Raw genomic sequence first — 19,189 nt, 5'->3', positions numbered from 1 at the left:
ATAATTGGAATAAACACAATTGGCAGCTGGAGAAATTCCCACAAGTGCTTCCTGACTTGAGGACTGAGGACAATTATGGCAATTCCTCGAAAGGTGAAACAGAGTTACCATATGACTCAGCAATTCTACTCCTACATATAGACTCAAAAGAATTGAAAACAGGTGATTAAACAAATACTTGTGCACATATGTTCATAGCAGTATTATTCACCATAGCCAAAAGGTGGAAACAACCCAAATGTTCATCAAAAGAAGAATGGATAAACAAGATGTGGTGTATCCATACAATAAACTATTATTTGGCCATAAAAAATGAATGAAGTACTGATACATACTACAACATGGATGAACCTTGAAAGCGTTGTGCTAAATGAAAGCAGCCAAACACAAAAGGCCACATATTGTATGATTCCATTTATATGAACTAGCCAGAATAGGCAAATCTAGAAAGAAAGCAGGTAAGTGGTTGCCTAGGGTTAGGAGGTTTAAGGGAATTTGGGGAATGACTGCTAATGGGTAGAGGGTTTCTTTTAAAATTACACTGTGGTGATAGTTGCACAAGATTTCAAGAATTATGGGATAAGATGCACGCTCCTTGCTATTTTGGATAGTTTAAATTACAATCGGATTCCTTGAATTTTTGGTTCAGGCCAGACGGAAACCCAGGGAATTTCTATAACAATGCTTAAGGAATTACTTATCTCTTATTTTTTTTTTTTTTTTTTTTTTTTTTGAGACAGAGTCTCACTTTGTTGCCCGGGCTAGAGTGAGTGCCGTGGCATCAGCCTAGCTCACAGCAACCTCAGACTCCTGGGCTTAAGCGATCCTACTGCCTCAGCCTCCCGAGTAGCTGGGACTACAGGCATGAGCCACCATGCCCGGCTAATTTTTTTTTTTGTATATATATTTTTAGTTGGCCAGATAATTTCTTTCTATTTTTAGTAGAGACGGGGTCTCATTCTTGCTCAGGCTGGTCTCGAACTCCTGACCTCAAGCGATCCACCCGCCTCGGCCTCCCAGAGCTAGGATTACAGGCGTGAGCCACCGCGCCCGGCCGAATTACTTATCTCTTACAGCCACAAGAATAAGATAACCCAAAACCAAACTTTTATATTCTGATCCGTCACCTTTCCAAATTACAAAAGTCAGTGAATTCACATCCTTGTCAGGTCTCTTAGTACAAGAGACCTGGGGCAACAACCAGAAAAGCATAAAACTCAGAGATTTGAAATGGGAATAAACAGGAGAATCCCCAACTCCTATTTAGCCTCCATTGCTCAACAACCCTCATATTCTTTGTCTGATTGAAGATTCCATTACTCTCCTGAGGGAATTAGCAAGGGAAAGAAATCACATTTCCCCTCAGGCACACCCATCCCTCCAGCTGTCTCACCCCGCCTCCAAACCTCTAGCTACAGTTAACCTCTGCATTGCCTTGAGGGAACAATTTACAAAGTCAAATGCAGCAGGAGTAAGCTTGCCTGTGAAAACAATAGTATGAGTTTGCAAATATGTCCCAATAAACAGGCAATATTTATGTAAATGATATTTGAAGGTTCTTGGCCCAACGGGGAAGAAGATAATTTTAGATCAGGATGGGTTATTGGTATAGATGCTGGAATGTAGGTTCATGTGGAGGTGATGCCTGGACCCAGAAGCTTATCCCAGAGCTGTAGCTGCAAGGGACAACAGATTTCAGGTGAGAACAGCCAAAAATTTAAGGAGCTATTTTGCTAATATATATTGTAGGCTATTAGATTCCTATCCCAGAATATTTTTCACCACATTGTTTTCACCACGTCCGGCCAGATAACAAAAACAAAATTATCACACTTGTCTGAGAATTTGTTACATGGAAGACTTTGCTTCTGGTATCATATCTTGTACCAGGCAGAAATATTAATACTTTGTTTGCAAGTAAAAGAAGTTGACTCTTATTGTTAGAAGGGTATTATGGGCTCTTGGACTCAATAAAGAACAGGTTTAAATGATGGATATTATATGTGCAAAAATGAGAATAAATGTGTGCACGGGATGAGTGAACATTAAGGATAGACCTCAAAATTTTTTCACCTTTCCCTTCCACAGCGCCACTCCACACAAAGTTATACCATTAAATTCTCTTAGAGTCTTCCTGTACTCCAAGAGAAAAGCTCCTAACAACATAAGCTCTTCACGTTGTGTCTTCTCACAGATGCTCTCCTGCCCTCCGGTCCTATAGGGTTATGACTGGTTATAAAATGTTTCACTAGTCATGTGTGGTAAACACTTTTAGTTGGCTATCTAACAGCCATCTCTTTCCTCTTCTTCAGTAATAAAGCCCCAGCTTTCTTCAGGATAGCACTGTGCCCAGCAACGTGGGATGAGTCATAGTTGCTCTAAGCCAGTCAGATCCTTTGTTACATCCTTTACTGGCTTCTCTTGCAGTTATGGTAGCCATGTGACATAGTTCTGGCCAATGAGTTGGAAGTTGGTGGGAGAGGGCAGGGGTGGGTAATGGCATGAGGAACCAGAAATGGCCAAGTGGCTCTCAGTTTCCAAGTTAATGGGGCAATTCTCATGTCTCTAAGTGGAAATGTGTCTTTTTTCAGTACTACAGTCTAAACCAGCCAGGTCCAAAGTCACGAGGTTGAGAAGCAAAAATTCTAAAGGCAGATCATTCAGCATACCTGTGAGATATGTCATTCTCCACCTCAACTCTCTGTTTTCCAGACCCCTTATATTCTAGCTATGAGAAAAACTTCACTATTTAATAGTCTGTGGCTCATAGTTTATTTCAAATTCTGTAGGCTAGCACTCCAACTTCACAAGGTTTTGTGTCCCAACTAGCAACATGGCAGAATTTTCAACAGGCCATTTTACCATTGGCCAGATCAACAGCTGTATGCAAAATGTTGAAAAAGGTATGGAATTGTTACAGCAAATAGACCACATCTGAAACTGCAGCAGCAGGTGGAATAACCACCTGATTAAGCTTACAGTAATCCACAGTCACTTAGTGTCCACAGTTTTTGTTTTTACTGCTGCATAACAAACCATACCAACAGTTAGTGACATTAAACAACCATTTAATTGTGCTGACAGGTTCTTCAGGTTAGGAATTCAGACAGGGCACAATGGGAATGGTTTCTCTTTGCTCCATAATGTCTGAAGCCTTGTCTGAGATGACTTGATGACTACCGGTGATGAGATGGCTGGAGGCTATAATCTTCTGGGAAGCTCTTCGTGAACATTCCTGTTGCTTGCACTAAGATGGCTGCAAGGTCAGGTTCTGCTAGAACTGGAGCATCTACTTCACATGGCCTTTCCATGTGGCTTAGACTTCCTTACAGCATGGCAGCATTAGAGTAGTTGGACTCTATACTTGGTGGTTCAGGGCTCCAAAAGCAAGTGTTAGGGTGACTAAGGCATAAGGCTGCATCCCCTTTTATGACTCGGCCTTGGAATCTCATAGCATCACTTCTGCTATATTCTACAGTTGAAGCAGTCACAAGCCTGCTGAGGTTCAAGGGGAGGGAACATTGGCCCCACCTTTCAAAGGGAGAAGTGTCAAAGAATTCTGGAGCCCTGGTTTAAAACTGCCACATTCACCAAGACCTAACCAACTGCTGTGCAGGCCAGACTGATGAATTAAATGGGAGTGTGACAGGAATTTCCTTCCATGCATTTTCCAAGTCTGTGATGATAGAACTAATGTCTGAAATTGCCCCCTAAGTATGTGGCATTTCATTTGATTTACACTTTTGTGGGAAGGGGAGTCTCTAGGGGTTTCCACTTGGGCCTTTCCCCATGATGGCCTCATTCCATAGGTCAGTAAATCAATATGGGAATTCTGCTGATTTCTTTTTTTTATTTTAGTCATTCTGATAAGTGGGTAGTGGTATCTCCTTGTGGATTTAGTGTGCACTTCCCTAATAGCTAATGATGTTGAACATCTTCCAATGTGCTTATCTGCCCTCTCTGCCCTCTGTATATCCTCTTCATGAAATGCCTCTTCATATCTTTTGTCTATTTTCTAATTGGATTATTAGAGTTTTTGTTTTTGTTTTTTACTGATGACTTTTAGGAATTCTTCATATATTCTTTTTTTTTTTCTTTTTTTGAAACAGAGTCTGGGTCTGTCACCCAGGCTAGAGTGCCATGGCATCAGCCTCACTCACAGCAACCTCAAACTCCTGGGCTCAAGCAATCCTCCTGCCTCAGCCTCCCCAGTAATTGGGACTACAGGCATGCGCCACCACGCCCAGCTAATTTTTTTATGTATATTTTTAGTTGTCCAGCTAATCTCTTTCTATTTTTAGTAGAGACGGGGGTCTCACTCTTGCTCAGGCTGGTCTCAAACTCCTGAGCTCAAATGATCCACCTGCCTCCCAGAGTGCTGGGATTACAGGTGTGAGCCACTGTGCCTGGCCTCTTTATATATTCTTTTTTTTTTTTTTTTTTTTTTTTGAGACAGAGTCTCACTTTGTTGCCCAGGCTAGAGCGAGTGCCGTGGCATCAGCCTAGCTCACAGCAACCTCAAACTCCTGGGCTTAAGCAATCCTCCTGCCTCAGCCTCCCGAATACCTGGGACTACAGGCACGTGCCACCATGCCCAGTATATATATTTTTAGTTGTCCAGATAATTTTTTTATTTCTATTTTTAGTAGAGACGAGGTCTCGCTCAGGCTGCTCTCGAACTCCTGAGCTCGAGCGATCCACCCGCCTCGGCCTCCCAGAGGGCTAGGATTACAGGCGTGAGCCACTGCGCCCGGCCTCTTTATATATTCTTGATATGAGTCCTTTGTTAGGTATGTGGTTTGCAGATACTTTCTCCCAGTCTGTAGCTTGTCTTTTTATACTCTTAACAAGGTATTTTGTAGACCAAAAGTTTTAATTTTGATGAAGTCCAATTTATCCATTTTTTCTTCTATGGATTGTACTTTTGGTGCCATGTATCCATCAGGTTCTAGGTTCCAAAAGTTTTCTATATCGTCTTTGAAAAGTTTTATAGTTTCACATTTTACATTTAAATCTAGTATTTATGTAGAGTTAATTTTTATATAAGGTGTGAGGTTTGGGTTGAAGATGTTTTGTTCTGTTTTGCCTATGGACATCCAACTTCTGCAGTTTGTTGAAAAGACTATCCTTCCCTCACTGAATTGCTTTTGCACCTTTGTCAAAAACCAGTTGGATTTATGTGAGTCTATTTCTAGGCTCTCTATTCCATTCCATTTATCTATACGTCTGTCCTTTCACTAATACCACACCATCGTGATTACTGTAGCTTTATAATTAGCCTTGAAATTGTATAAAGAGATTTATGTGTTAGTCTTAGTTACATGCAACAACCTTTCAAAACTCACTCATTAGTTACAGGAGTTGTTTTTGTAGATTCCTTGAAATTCTCTATGAAGACAATTATGTCATCTGCAAATCAAGACTATTTCTTTCTTCCCAATCTATATGGCCTTCATTTCTTTTTTTTACCACCTTATTGCACTGGATAGAACTTCCAGTACTATGTTGAATAAGAGTGGTGAGAGTGAATATCCTTGCCTTGTTCCCAATCTTAAGGGGGAAAGTATCCAGTTTTTCACCATTAAGTATGATGTAAGCCATAGGTCTTCTATACACATTCTTTAACAAGTTGAGGAAGTTATCCTTCTAGTCCTAATTTTCTGAGAGTTTTTGTTAAGAACTGGTGTTGGAGTCAGTCAAATGCTTGTTCTGCATCAATTGATATAATCATGTGACTTTTCTTCTTTTGTCTGTTAATGTAGTGGATTGCATTGACTGATTTTCAAATATTGAATGAGCCTTGCATATCTGGGATAAACCTCACTTGGTCACAATGTGTAACTCTTTTTATGTATTTGTGAATTCTATTTGCTAGTATTTTGCTAAGGATTTTTATGTCTATATTCAAGAGGCATATTGGTTGATAGTTTTTTTACCTTTTTCTGGTTTTCGCATCAGAGTAATACTGGCTTCATAGAATGAGTTGAGAAGTGTTTGATCTGGACTTGTGACAACAATTTTGTGCCATTTTAAATACAACAATAGTGGATGTGATGTTAGGATTCTCTCATGAGACATGAGAAAGACTATCATTGATAATAATAAAGTTAAATTCATACTTCAGATGGAAATTAGATGGCTTTCACTCTCAAAGAAGCACTTTATAGATGTCTATATAAGAAAAAGGGAGTTCCCCTATCTGAACTTGTACCATGGCACTCCAGGCCTTTAATTCATATGCTTTATAGATTTACTAGAACAAGAGGTAGGTGGGAGGTGGGAGATATAGGAAGGTGCAGCCCTTTCTCCTCATTATTGTCCTTCATACACATGTGTAGATATCTCCCTGTGTGTGTCCATGATCCAGAATTTTCTTTTCAATTTTCTTTTCATAGCAAAAAAGTTAGATGCATAGTTACTTTGCTCATCGTGACATAATTGAAATAGAAACTCTTCTGCAATAGTGGACATTTATTTCCACAAATCCTTCTAGTTATACGATTTATAGTACTTAATGAACTGCCAAATTAAGCCTATTTTAAATAAGTAATACATGGGGAAGCCACAAAGGAATCTACATGCCAAAAACCACTTGTTATTCAAATTCTCTCCTCTCCCCAGGCTGGAGTGCCAAGAAGCTAGGACGGGTCTTCATGAAAGGAGCAATTTGGATTTATCTGGCAGGGAGAACAGTACACCCTGAAAGATGCAGGAATGATTACTCATATCACATCTTTATTTAACCTATCTGGTTAGCCTGGAGATGAATAGTGGATAACTGCAAAATTAATCAGGTTGTGACTTGAATTGAAGCTGCTATTCTGGATGATGTTGTTTTCCTATAGCAAATCAACATAGCCCTCTGGCACCTGGTATGCAGTTATTCATCTGACAAATGTTCTTTTTTCCCAGTCAGCAGAGAACATCAGAAGCAGCTTGCTTTCATCTGGTAGGAACAGTACAACCTCAGGGCTATATGTATTCTCTGGCTCACTGTCATAATCTAGGGTGAATGAAACTTGATTGTCATGAACATCATGCTGGTTCATTGCACTGCTGACATTATGCTTACTGGAGCAGGTGATGAAGAGGAAGCAAATATTCTAGATCTTCAGTCCCCAGCCCCGGGGCTTCAAACTGGTACTGGTCAGTGGCCTGTTAGGGACCTGGCCGCAGAGCTCTGCAACTGCCACCTCTCCCCTCACCCCCCCACCCCTCTCCGTGGAAAGGGGGGCAGGGGGTGCACAGCAGGAGGTGAGTGGCGGGCTGGTGGAGGGAGAAGCTTCTTCTGTATTTACAGCCGCTCCCCACCGCTCCTATCACTGCATGAGCCCCGCCTCTCGCCACCCCCATCTGTGGAAAAGTTGCCTTCCATGAAACCAGTCCCTGGTGCCAAAAAAGTTGGGGACCACTCTTCCAGACGTTTTATTAAGACATAAGTATGCCAGAGGGTGGGAGATAAATCCCAATTCAAAAGCCTGAACCTCAGTGAAGTTTTTAGATGGTCTGAATCATGTTGGGCATCCAACAAGTTGCTGCACCTCATACCCCCTACCACTCAGAAGGAGGTACAGCATTTGCTGTGCCTATTTGGATTTTGTAGGCAACACACACTACATTTAAGTGTGCTGCACCAATGCATTCAGTGAGTAATCTGGAGGGTTGCATGTTTTCAGTGGGACCTAGGGCAAGAAAAGGCTCTATAACAAGTCCAGGCCGCTTGACCCTTATAACCCTGCGGATCCAACATGCACAGAGCCTTTGACATATCTAGAGGCTACATGGAGCCTCTGGCAAGTCTCAATAGGAGAAACATACAGCAGCCCCCTAGAGGTTTGAAGCAAACTGTGCCCTCTACCAGAAAAGAAGTATTTTCCTTTTGATCAACAGCTTCTGGCTTGCTCCTGGGCTGTGGCAATTTGAATGCCTGACCATGGGGCACCAAGGAACTTCAGCCGTCCTTGATAAATTGGGTACTACTTGATCATCCACTGGAAGTGGAATATTTGAGACCAGACTCAAGCAAGTCTGGAAGGTACAGGAAAGTTGCTTGAGCAGGTGTCTCATATCTCTGTGGCCCCTAGTGCTACATAACAACCTTTCCTTCAATTCACACCTATAACAGCATAGGGAGTTCCCCGTGACCAGGTATATTGGTCAAGGTCTCAGAAGGAAGCAAATGATAGACTCAGTGGCTTGAAACAAGGAAAGTATAATGAGGGGATTTTTTTTTATATAGAGATGTGAGCAAGGCTAAGAGAATTAGCCATGAGTGAGACACCCAAGGACTAGCAAAAGTTGATATGGCCACAGACACTGCCGAGTACTCAACCTGCCCACAGCAGAGACCAACAATAAGCTCCCAGTATGGTAGTATTCCCTCAGGGGACCAGCCAACTACCCGGTGGAAGACTGATGAAATTGAACCACATCCATCTCACTCGAATAGGTGCTTATTTTGTACAGGGATTTGCTTTTTTATAACCTAAATTTCTGCTAGCACTCCCATGCACAGACTTACTGGACTGCTTATTCACATTCACAATAGCATAACAGCGCTTCCGACTAAGGAAATCATTATAGGGCAAAAGACAAATGGTGGTGTGCTCATGCTAATGAGATCCAGTAGTCTTACCATGTATCTCAGAAGCACCTGGCTCAACAGGATGGTAAGATGGTTGATCTGTTGAAGACTCAGTTACTAACCTAGTGAGGTGAAAATGTGCTGAAAGGCAGAGGTTCTGTCTTATAGGATTAAGTAAATATTTTAAACAGGTGACCATTATGTGGTGCTGTTTCTGCATAGCCAGGATCCGTGGGTCCAGGAATTAAGAGAGGAGCAACTCCTAATAATCCACCTGCGAGGTGTTTTTTCTCATCCTCACAATTGTGAGCTCTACTGGTTGGGAGGTCTTTGTTCCCAAGTGGGGAATGCTTCCGTCAGGAATGCAATATTGATTTCATTGAATTGCAGGCTAAGACTGCCACCTGGCCATTGGGGATTCTTTAGGCCACTGAATCAGCAGCCAAACCATGGGTCCTACTGAACTGGCTCACATGATTCACATTGATTCTCAAGAGGAAATAGGATTGCTCCCAAACAGTAGGGTCAGAGATGACTGTGTCTTGAATTCAAGGGATCATCTGGGGCATCTCCTAGTAATGCCATGTACAGGTAGGACCACTGAAGATTCAGACTAGTTAGGAATAAAGGTTTGGGTCACTCATCAGGTAAAGAACTCTGACCTGCCAAGGTCCTGGCTGGAGGACCGGGGGGTGGGGATAGTGGAAAAAAGAAGTTATAAACACCAACTACAGTGTCATGACCAGTTATAGAAATGAAAATTTTAGTAGCTGTATGGGTGTAAACTTTTCCCATCTCCCTTTTATGTTTTATGGACATCACTTGATAAGATTAACTTTGAAATTTTTTTCTTTAGGTTATAGGATATTGACAGTGGATGGTACCTGAACTAGAAGAGGAATGATTATCCTTTAGAGATGGCTACTGTGCCTGATGGAACCTTTGGTCTCCTGTTTTAGGGAGTGTTTTTCAGGTTATAGAAAAGATAATAGCAATTGTTTTAGTGTGAATAAGTTGTTGTTTCTATAGTAAGTTTATTTTATGTACAAGGGAGTGTGTGGATATTGAGTAGCTGCTGGTCGGGGGAGGGTGTCCTGTGCTAGATATGTATTAATAGTTTCCCTCTCAACTTTCATTTCACTGTCCTTGTATTTGGAGAGATGGGAAATCTAAAAAAGATATTAAACATTGTCTTGAATCTATATTTGTGGATGTAAATTAGGTTTAGCTAATTAGACACGCTAATGTGAGATTTGGAAAACAGAGAGGAGGCAGATGGTTGCAGTGCTGGTCACAGTGAAGTGGGCTCTGAGGTGTGAATGTTGCCAGCAATAGTCTCCTAACCTCTGCTTTGCAGCTCTGGTGTGACCCTAAAGCCAAAACTCTAGTGGCAGCCCCTGATTCCAGTTGCTCCAGCACTTCCAATGCCTCCCTAAATCAAATCCTTTTCTGTGTGAAACACCTAGAGTGGATTCTGTTCTCTCCATTGAACCCCACGTAATTATAGAATGACAAATGAGCCATGTCATTCTTTTTTTTTTTTTTTTTGAGACACAGTCTCACTCTGTCACCCAGGCTAGAGTGCAGTGGTGTCAGCCTAGCTCACAGCAACCTCAAACTTCCGGGCTCAAGCGATCCTCCTGCCTCAGCCTCCCAAGTACCTGGGACTACAGGCGTTCGCCACTGCACCCAGCTAATTTTTTGTTTCTATTTTTAATTGGCTAGCTAATTTTTTCTATTTTTAGTAGAGAGGGGGTCTCGCTCTTGCTCAGGCTGGTCTCAAATTCCTGACTGCAAGCGATCCTCCCACCTTGGCCTCCCAGAGTGCTAGGATTACAGGCGTGAGCCACTGTGATGGCCCAGCCATGTCATTCAAAACAGTCATCTCTCCTTGCAAATTTCAGATGTATGGTAACAGGTTGAGAAGTCTCTTTGTAAGTCATTTGTTTCTTCCAAGTGTGACTTCCAGGTGAGAGGCATCACAGCCAGGGGAAAGAGCACTGTAGATCAGGGAGCTGGCAGATGCCACCGAGCATTACATAGATGGCACCCACAAGGAATGGAGGGTTGTGTGTAAGAGGATGGGCTCTTGAGACAGCCATGGCTGTCTATGGATGACTTCCAAGTTATATGGCTTTGGACAAGTGACATTATCATCCTGTTTTTCATGTTACTCACTTGCAAAATTGAGATAATAATAGGGCCCATTTCATAGGGTATTTGTGTGGACCAAATGAGATAATGCCTGTAAAGTGCTTAGCACAATAACTGGCACTGAGGAAGGTCATGATAAATCTTAGGTGTTTATTATCGTTATTATTATTATTAGAGTGCTCAGCACAGTGCCTGACACAATCAACCTTAGAGCCGCCATCTTTTAAAACCTTACAGTCAAAGAGACTGCAAAGAGCACTACCTTTTGAATCTGGGTCATTTGGGTTCATTAGGACATTTAAACAGTTTTGCCAGCAAAGCTTATCACTGAACACAATGATCTTTGCAGGAGGGGCATAAAAACACTCTGCAAACAATCAAGGGGAACAGGGAAGTCCAAGAGGAATCTTTCTCTTCTTCCTCCCTGAATCATGTACACAGCAGATGCGGGGGCGGGGGGGGGGGGGTAGGTTTCAAGGCTCTCCTGCCCCTGAGGCCCAGGGACTAGTCCTTTTTAAGTGGCGGGTCACAGATGGGGGATTAGGTCTCAGGGTTCCTTCAGTGTGCTCTCTCACTCTCCCCTCCAGCTGGACTCTTAGAACAGTCAGTCCCCTGGGCCCCTGGGTGAGAGGGGCAGGGCGCCCTGCATAGAGTCCCCCTAGGCACTGCCGCTGGCGTCACTGCACTTGCTCGAAGGAGCTTCCCGGTCTCCACTCCTTTTCCCATCGTCTTGGGCCGCGGGGCTGCGCCGGTCCCCTCCCGGGGGGCCGCAGCGGCCGGAGGTGGGGGTCGCAGCGGCCGCTCGGGGCGGCGCTGGGCAGGCGGGCGCAGGGCCCGCCCCACCGGCATCCCTGGCCCGACTTCCTCCTGCCGCGGGCGGCCGGCCCAGCTGGAGGAAACGGCGGCGGCGGCCACGATGAGCGCGGGCGACGCCGTGTGCACCGGCTGGCTGGTCAAGTCGCCCCCCGAGAGGAAGCTGCAGCGCTACGTGAGTAGGGGTGCAGCCACTCGCCGGGCCTTCGCGGCCCTGGGCGCTCGCCCGCGGGGTGGCCGCGCGGTGGCCCCCGGGGCTCTGGGCGCCCTAGACGCAGCCGCTCCCAGCTCCCAGGACTGCAGGCGAGGCCGATTGACGGAAAGCGAAATCGCACGTCGGGCCAGCGTCGCCGCGGGCCCCGGGAGCGGGCCGGGGCCGGGGAGCTCTTGCCCGCGGGGCTACGCGGCTGCAGACCACCGCTGGCCGTAGCGGAGGGAGGCGGGTTGCAGCTGAAACCCCAGGCGCCGGGGAGACATCTCGAAAGAGTACCACTGTCTCTGGCGGGAAGTGGCTCTGAGTCCCATTGCCCAGCGAAGGGGACTGACAGCGGGAGGGGACTGGCCTGGGCCAGGCGGGCAGGGAGGCTTCTGCATTACCCTTGGACAGTAAGGAGTGCTGTCTCTCGTGGCTGTCGTCAGACACTCCTGTCTGGAGACCTGCACGGTGTACCTCGTCTCTCATCGCGCTGCTTTTCAGCTTTTTCTTTATGCTGACAGCGCGCTTTTCTAGTGCCAGCAGGAACCGTTGACTTTTACTAGGATGAAATTAGGAACACTTGGAAGAGCACATCTTCCTACACATTCCATTACCGTTTTTAAACGCTCTACAGACAGCTCAAACGTTCATTATCTCCATCAGCGTCCTCGGGATAAAGTCTTTAAAACTGCTTAAAGACCTCATTGCGACTGAGTATTTTCAAGCCATTAGGAGGAACCACTTCAGTCCCCAGGGGTTGCATATAAATAGCTATTAGGGCTTCTTGCCTTTTTTATGCTGGGAGTAGCTTGATGGATTCATCTTGTTCATATTTCCTAATTTCTCTGCAACTCCACAGCATGGTGGTAGGAACAAACTCTCTCATGTCTGCATTCATGTTCTGCTGAACAACATTTTACAGGAATATTGTTGCGTTTAGTATGGAGATATCACAGATGTATAAATACCAAGATTTGTCTAATTAACTGCCAGTGTGTCCCTACCTCACTTTTTTTTTTTTTTTGAGTCCATGAGTCCATAAGCACAGGGTCCAATATCTCACTACTCCTTTGACCTGCATGGGCAGGTGAGGCTTTTGTCACAGAGTGGTACTTGCAGTGCTGACTCAGGGTGGGTTTCCTTGTAGTCCTTTGGACTGAAAGACATCGAAGAGTGACACTTACTTTCTGGTAGATGATTCAGAAAGATGATGAGCCTGGAGGGCAAAGTTTATGGAAGATTTTTTTTCCCAGTTTTGTTTTTGTATCTTCTCCTGAGCAGACTGGCCTGGGAGTTTATTGGTGCTTTGTAAACTTTGGGGAGGCCTGGCTGTGCATACGTATTATCATACGTGGCTCATCCTTTTTAGGTAGTACAGGGGTGTGGCAAGAGTGGGCCCTGCATGGCTTAGAGATGTGTGGGGTATGTAATGATAAGGTGGTGATAGAGGAAACGACACAAAAGATCCCAGATGTCATCTTGCCAACACTCCAAGACATAAATCTTGATGATTGGGACATTTTTAAAGGAGGGTCATAGTCTTTTAGATAGTCAATGTTCTCTCTCTCTCTCTCTCTTTTTTTTTTTTTTTTTTTTTGCTGAAAGGCATCTGTCCCTGGAACACACCTCAAAAAGAAAAGTCCGTTTCTTCTCCTCGCTAAATTCTGCAGGAATCCTTTTTGCCACTAGATGGCGATCATATGTCACCTTGACGCGACTTGGAAAGTTGGTTTATATTCGGCTCCTCGAGTCAGGAGTAACTACTCCTTTCTCCTATTAATTTGGCGCCAACTCTGAACTAGGCAGGCCCGGTGTTACCAGATGGGAGGACAGAGAAAAAAGACTTGATCCCAGTCCTCAAGGACTCCGTAATCTATCATTTATAATACAGTAACATAACAAAGCTACTTAGTAGCACGACCAAGGCAATAACTTGGTTCTTTATGCTGCTACGCCAGCAAGCAGCACCCATCAATGTTTACTGTTACAAATGGAAGGTCAGTCTGTTTTTAGGCAAATCTTTCAGACCAAGGTAAGCTTGTACTTCGTCCACTTTGAATCCATCACCCAAGACAATCAAAAAGTTATTTGTCATTGCTCTTTTAAAAGATAGTTAATTCTTTTCTTTTGTATATTTTTGTTTCACAAGTAATACAGAAATATATTTATTGTAAAAATTCAAACAATATAGGAATAAATAGAATGAAAAGTGAAGACGCCTTTTAGATTTTGCCCACATCCTACCCTCCCTTTGTACTCCTCCTTATTCCACTCCCCTCCCCAGGGACAACTGTTAGCAGTTTAGTCTAGAAAAATTTCCAGAAAATATATAATATTCTCCTTGCACAAATGGGATCATATTATAGTAATTGTCCTGCAATCTGCTTTTTTCATGATTCTGGACATCTTTCCAGGTTAGTACATATAGATTTACTCCATTTTTTTTAAACCATTGCCAAATATTCCTTATAAAAAATGTAACATAATTTAACAATTTCTCTACTGATGAACATTTGGCTTGCTTCTATTTCCCCAATTTTAAAGAATACTATAATAACAATGATAGTAAAGTTATAATAGTTCACATTTGGTGAATGTTTATATGTGCCAGGCACTACGCTAAGAACCTTACTTGTATTAACTCATTTGGTCTTCAAAACAATGCTAAGAGCTCAGTACTGTTTTTGTCTCTGGATACAAATTCTTTGTTGGATATGTAATTTGCAAACATTTTCTAGCAATCTGTAGTTTGTCTTTTATTCTCTTTACAGTATCTTTTGTAGAACTAAAATTTAAAAATTTTTATGAAATCCCAAATATCAATTTTTCTTTTATGAATCACATTTTGAGTGTCAAATCTAAGAAGTCTCACCTAGCCTAAGATCCTGAAGATTTTCTTCTGTTTTTTTCTAAAAGCTTTATAATTTTACATTCAGATCTATGATCCATTTTGAGTTAATTTTGTGCCAGTTGTGAGGTTTATATTATGGTTCATTTTCTCATATACAGATTCCATTTGTTCCAATACTATTTATCAAGTAGACTGTCTACTCCATTGACGTACTTTTGAAACTTCGTCAAAAATCCATTAACCAGATTTATGTAGGTCTATTTCTGGATTCTCTAGTCTGTTCCATTGATCTATTTGTTCATCTTTATGCCAATACTTGCTGCTTGATGATAGTAGTTGTAGCCCTCCAACTTTGTTTTCCTTTTTCAGAGTTGTTTTGATTATTCTAGGGCCTTTGCTTTTCTATATCAATTGTAGAACTAGTTTGTCAACTGATTTTATTAATTTTGTATCCTGTAGCTTTGATAAACTCACTTATTAGTTCTAGTAGCCTTGTTTGCAGTTGGAACCTTCAGTATTATAAATATTGCATAGAAAGGATGACAGCAGACATCCTTAACTTTTTTTTGATCTTAAGGGGAAAGCGTTCAGCTTTTTGCCTTTTAAATACGTTGGCTGTAGGCTTTTTTGAAGGTGCCTTTTACCAAATTGAGGAAGTTCCCTTGTATTGCTAGTTTGCTGAGACTTGTTATCACGAATTAGATTTTGTTAAATGCTTTTCCTGCATCCGTAAAAATAATAATATCCTTTTCTTTTTTAGTCTGTTACTATGGTGAATTATACTGGTTGATTTTTCAATGTTGAGCCAGCCTTGAACTCCTGGAATAAACTTCAGTTGGACGTGATATATCTATCATTCTTTTCATCTATTGCTGGATTTGCTTTGCTAATGTTTTGCTGAGGATATTTGTGTCCCTGTTCATGGGGTATACTGATCTGCAGTTTTCCTTTTTTGTACTATCTTGCTGGCCTCATAAAATTAAATGGGAAGTGTCCTCGCCTCTTGTATTTTCTGAAAGATATTGTGTAGAATTGGTATTCCTCCCTTAAATGTTTGGTAGAATTCACCACTGAAACAATCTGGGCCTGGACTTTTCTTTGTGGGAAAGTTATTAACTATAAATTTCATTTCTTTAATAGGTAAAGAGCTACTCAGGTTATCCATATCTTTTTGACTGAGCTTTAGTAGTTTGTATCTTTCAAGGATTTTCTCTGTTTCATCTAAGTTCTTGAATTTATTGGTGTGAAGTTGTTATGTTCCTTTATTATCCTTTTAATGTTTATAGGATTTGTAGTGAGGCCTTCTATTTCATTTATGATACCACTGTAATTTATGTCTTCTACATTTTTTTTTTCCTGATCAGTCAGGATAGAGTTTTATCAATTTTTCTGTTATTTTCTAAAACCCAGCCTTTGGTTTCATTGATCTTCTCTACTTTCTTTCTGCATTCAATTTCATTGATTTATCCTCTTATCTTTATTATTTCCATCCTTTTAATTGCTTTGGGTTTAATTTGATCACTTCTACATCTAGTTCCTTAGTGAGGAAACTTAAAGTACTCATTAAAGACCTTTCTTATTCTCTAATATAAGCATTTATGCTACAAACTTCAAGTAAGATTGGATATGTAATGTTTTCATTTTTATTCATTTAAAAATATTATTTAATTTCCCCTGAGAGTTCCTCTTTGACCCAAGGGTTGTCTAGAAGTTCTTTGTTTAATTTCCAAACATTGGATTTTCTACATACCTGTTATTATTTTCTAGTTAAATTCAATTATGATCTAAGAACAAAGTATAATTTCTATTCTTTAAAATGTGTTAAGTTTATATTATGGGCCACAATATAGTTTCACTTCATTAATATTACATGTATACTTGAAAAACTGTGTATTCTTCCCCCGTTGGGTGACATGTTCTATAAATGTTAATTAGGCCAGGTTGGCTGATATTGTTGTTCAGTTTTTCAATATCCTTATTGATTTTCTGCTTAAGTTTACTATCAATTACTGAGAGAGGAGTATGAAAATATCTATCTGTAATTGTGGATTTGTCAACAATTTGTCCATTTCTCCTTACAGTTCTGTTTGTTTTTCATTCATGTATTTCGATGTTCTGTTGTTTGTTATACACATTTAGAATTATTAGGTTTTCTTGGAGAATAGAAGCCTTTCTTTATCCCTGATGCTATTTCTTGTTTTGAGGTCTATTTTTCTCATATAAATATAGCTATCCCAACTTTCTTTTGATATGTGCTTGCATGGTATATCTTTTTCCATTCTTTTTTTTTTTTTTTCCGAGACAGTGTCTCACTCTGTTGTCCGAGCTAGAGTGCTGTGGCATCAGCCTAGCTCACAGAAACCTCAAACTCCTGGGCTCAAGCGATCCTCCTGCCTCAGCCTCCCGAGTAGCTGGGACTCTGTGCATGCACCACCATGCCGGCTAATTTTTTCTATATATTTTTAGTTGTCCACCTAATTTCTTTCTATTTTTTTAGTAGAGACGGGGCTCAGGCTGGTCTCGAACTCCTGAGCTCAAACAATCTGCCCGCCTCGGCCTCCCAGAGTGCTAGGATTACAGGCATGAGCCACTGAGCCCGGCCTCTTTTTCTATTCTTTTACTTCTAACCTCTCAGTGTCTTCATATTTAATGTGGGTTTCTTATATACAGCATATAATTGGGTCTTGCTTTTTTATGCATTCTTACCTTCTTTGTTTTAATTGGCATGTTTAGTTCATTCACACAAAGTATGATTATTGAAATGTTTGGGTTAAAATCTACCATCTTGCTAGCTGTTTTCCATTTGTTTCATCTGTTCTTTGTTTCTGTCTTCTGTTTCTGCCTTTTCTTGGATTATAATTGAGCCTTTTTTATTATTCCATTTTATCTCTATTATTAACTTACGAATCATAACTTTTTAATTTTTTAGTCGTTGCCCTAGAGTGTAAAATATACATCTTTAATTAGTTAGGGACTTCCTTTAAATAATATTATACCATTATAATATTAGTGGTGTAACAACATTACAACAGTATATTCCCAGTTTCATCCTTACATTCTTTGTGCTATTCTTGTCATGCATTTTACTTTTACATCTGCTATAAACATGATACTTTGCTACTGAATTTGCTTTAGACAGTCAGTTATCTTTGCAAGCAATTAGAACTAAGGAGAGAAAATAAAATTTATTTTCTTTTATTTATTCCATTTCCAACATGCTTCATTTCTTTGTGTAGGCTCAAGTTTCCGTCTGCTGTCATATTCCTTCTGTCTGAAGAACTTTCTTTAACATTTTGTGTAGTTTAGATCTGCTGGCAATGAATTCTCTCAGTGTTTTTCTTTTCCTTTTTATTTTTTTTATTTTGGTCTGAGAATGTCTATTTCTTCCTCATTTTGAAAAATATTTTCACTGGGCATAGAGTTATGGATTGGCAAGTTTTTCAAAATTTTTGTTTTGTTTTTCTTTCAGAACATTAAAGATATCATTCCGTCAGGAAAACTGTTAGAACTCTCAGTGCTTGAACTAACACATTAAATCTAGGCTCTCTGGTAAGCCCACTCTTATCAATACATTTAGCTTAATCTGATATTATATTCTGTCTTCCTTGGGCTAACATCTTTAGAACACATTTCCATACATTCCAGCGATTTTTAAAGACAGCTTTATTGTGGTATTTTATATGTATGTGTATGTATATATACACACACATATTCACACACACTATAGAATTCACCCATTGTAAGTGTACAGTTGGTAGATTTTGAGAAAACTTATACCATTGTCAAAACATTACTACAGACCAGTTTTAGACCATTTCTAAACTCCCTTGGCCTGTTTGCAGTTACTCCTCACTCCGTCTCTAACCCCAGGCAGCAACTGATCTGCTTTCTGTCTCTATAGATTTACCTTTTCTGGAAATTTCATATAAATGGAATCACAGACTATATGGTCTTTTATGTCCAGCTTCTTTCCCTTAGCATTGACCACACAGCAGGCAGTGCACTTTCTTTTCTTTCTTTCTTTTTATTTTTGAGACAGTGTCTCACTCTGTTGCCCTAGCTAGAGTGCTGTGACGTCAGCCTCGCTCACAGCAACCTCAAACTCCTGGGCTCAAGCAATCCTCCTGCCTCAGCCTCCCGAGTAGCTGGGACTGCAGGCATGCACCACCATGCCTGGCTAATTTTTTTCTATATATATTTATATCTGTCCATATAATTTCTTTCCAGGGTCTCACTCTTGCTCAGGCTGGTCTCAAACTCCTGAGCTCAAACAATCTGCCTGCCTCGGCCTCCCAGAGTGCTAGGATTACAGGCGTGAGCCACCGCGCCGGGCCGCAGTGCACTTTCTGAAATTCATTTAAGGTAGAAGCTAAGGTGATTGATTCAAGATCTTTCTTATTTTCTAATACAGATGGTCCCCAACTTATGATGGTTTGACTTATGATTTTATGACTTTACTATTGTGTGAAAAGGAAACTGTACTTTGAATTTTCAATAGAAACTGTACTTTGAATTTTGATTCAAAATTCTTTGTAACTATTATAAAATAGACTTTATGTTAGATGTTTTTGTCTAACTCTAAGATAACGCA

The 19,189-nt window shown here is 41.2% G+C and overlaps 1 protein-coding gene across 2 annotated transcripts in view; it reads left to right on the top strand.

The window, feature by feature from the left end:
• Positions 1 to 11,602: 11,602 nt before the first annotated feature.
• Positions 11,603 to 19,189, top strand: part of GAB3 (GRB2 associated binding protein 3) — a 76,698-nt gene continuing 69,111 nt past the window's right edge. For both annotated transcript variants that reach the window (XM_045538266.1, XM_045538265.1), the window contains exon 1: positions 11,603 to 11,726. In XM_045538266.1, coding sequence (XP_045394222.1) covers positions 11,655 to 11,726 — 72 coding nt within the window. In that variant the 5' untranslated portion in view covers positions 11,603 to 11,654. The remainder of the gene's footprint in view (positions 11,727 to 19,189) is intronic.

This window comes from Lemur catta, chromosome X (genome assembly GCF_020740605.2).
Source record: "Lemur catta isolate mLemCat1 chromosome X, mLemCat1.pri, whole genome shotgun sequence".
NCBI lineage: Eukaryota > Metazoa > Chordata > Mammalia > Primates > Lemuridae > Lemur > Lemur catta.
This window is presented reverse-complemented; position numbering and strand designations above follow the sequence as displayed.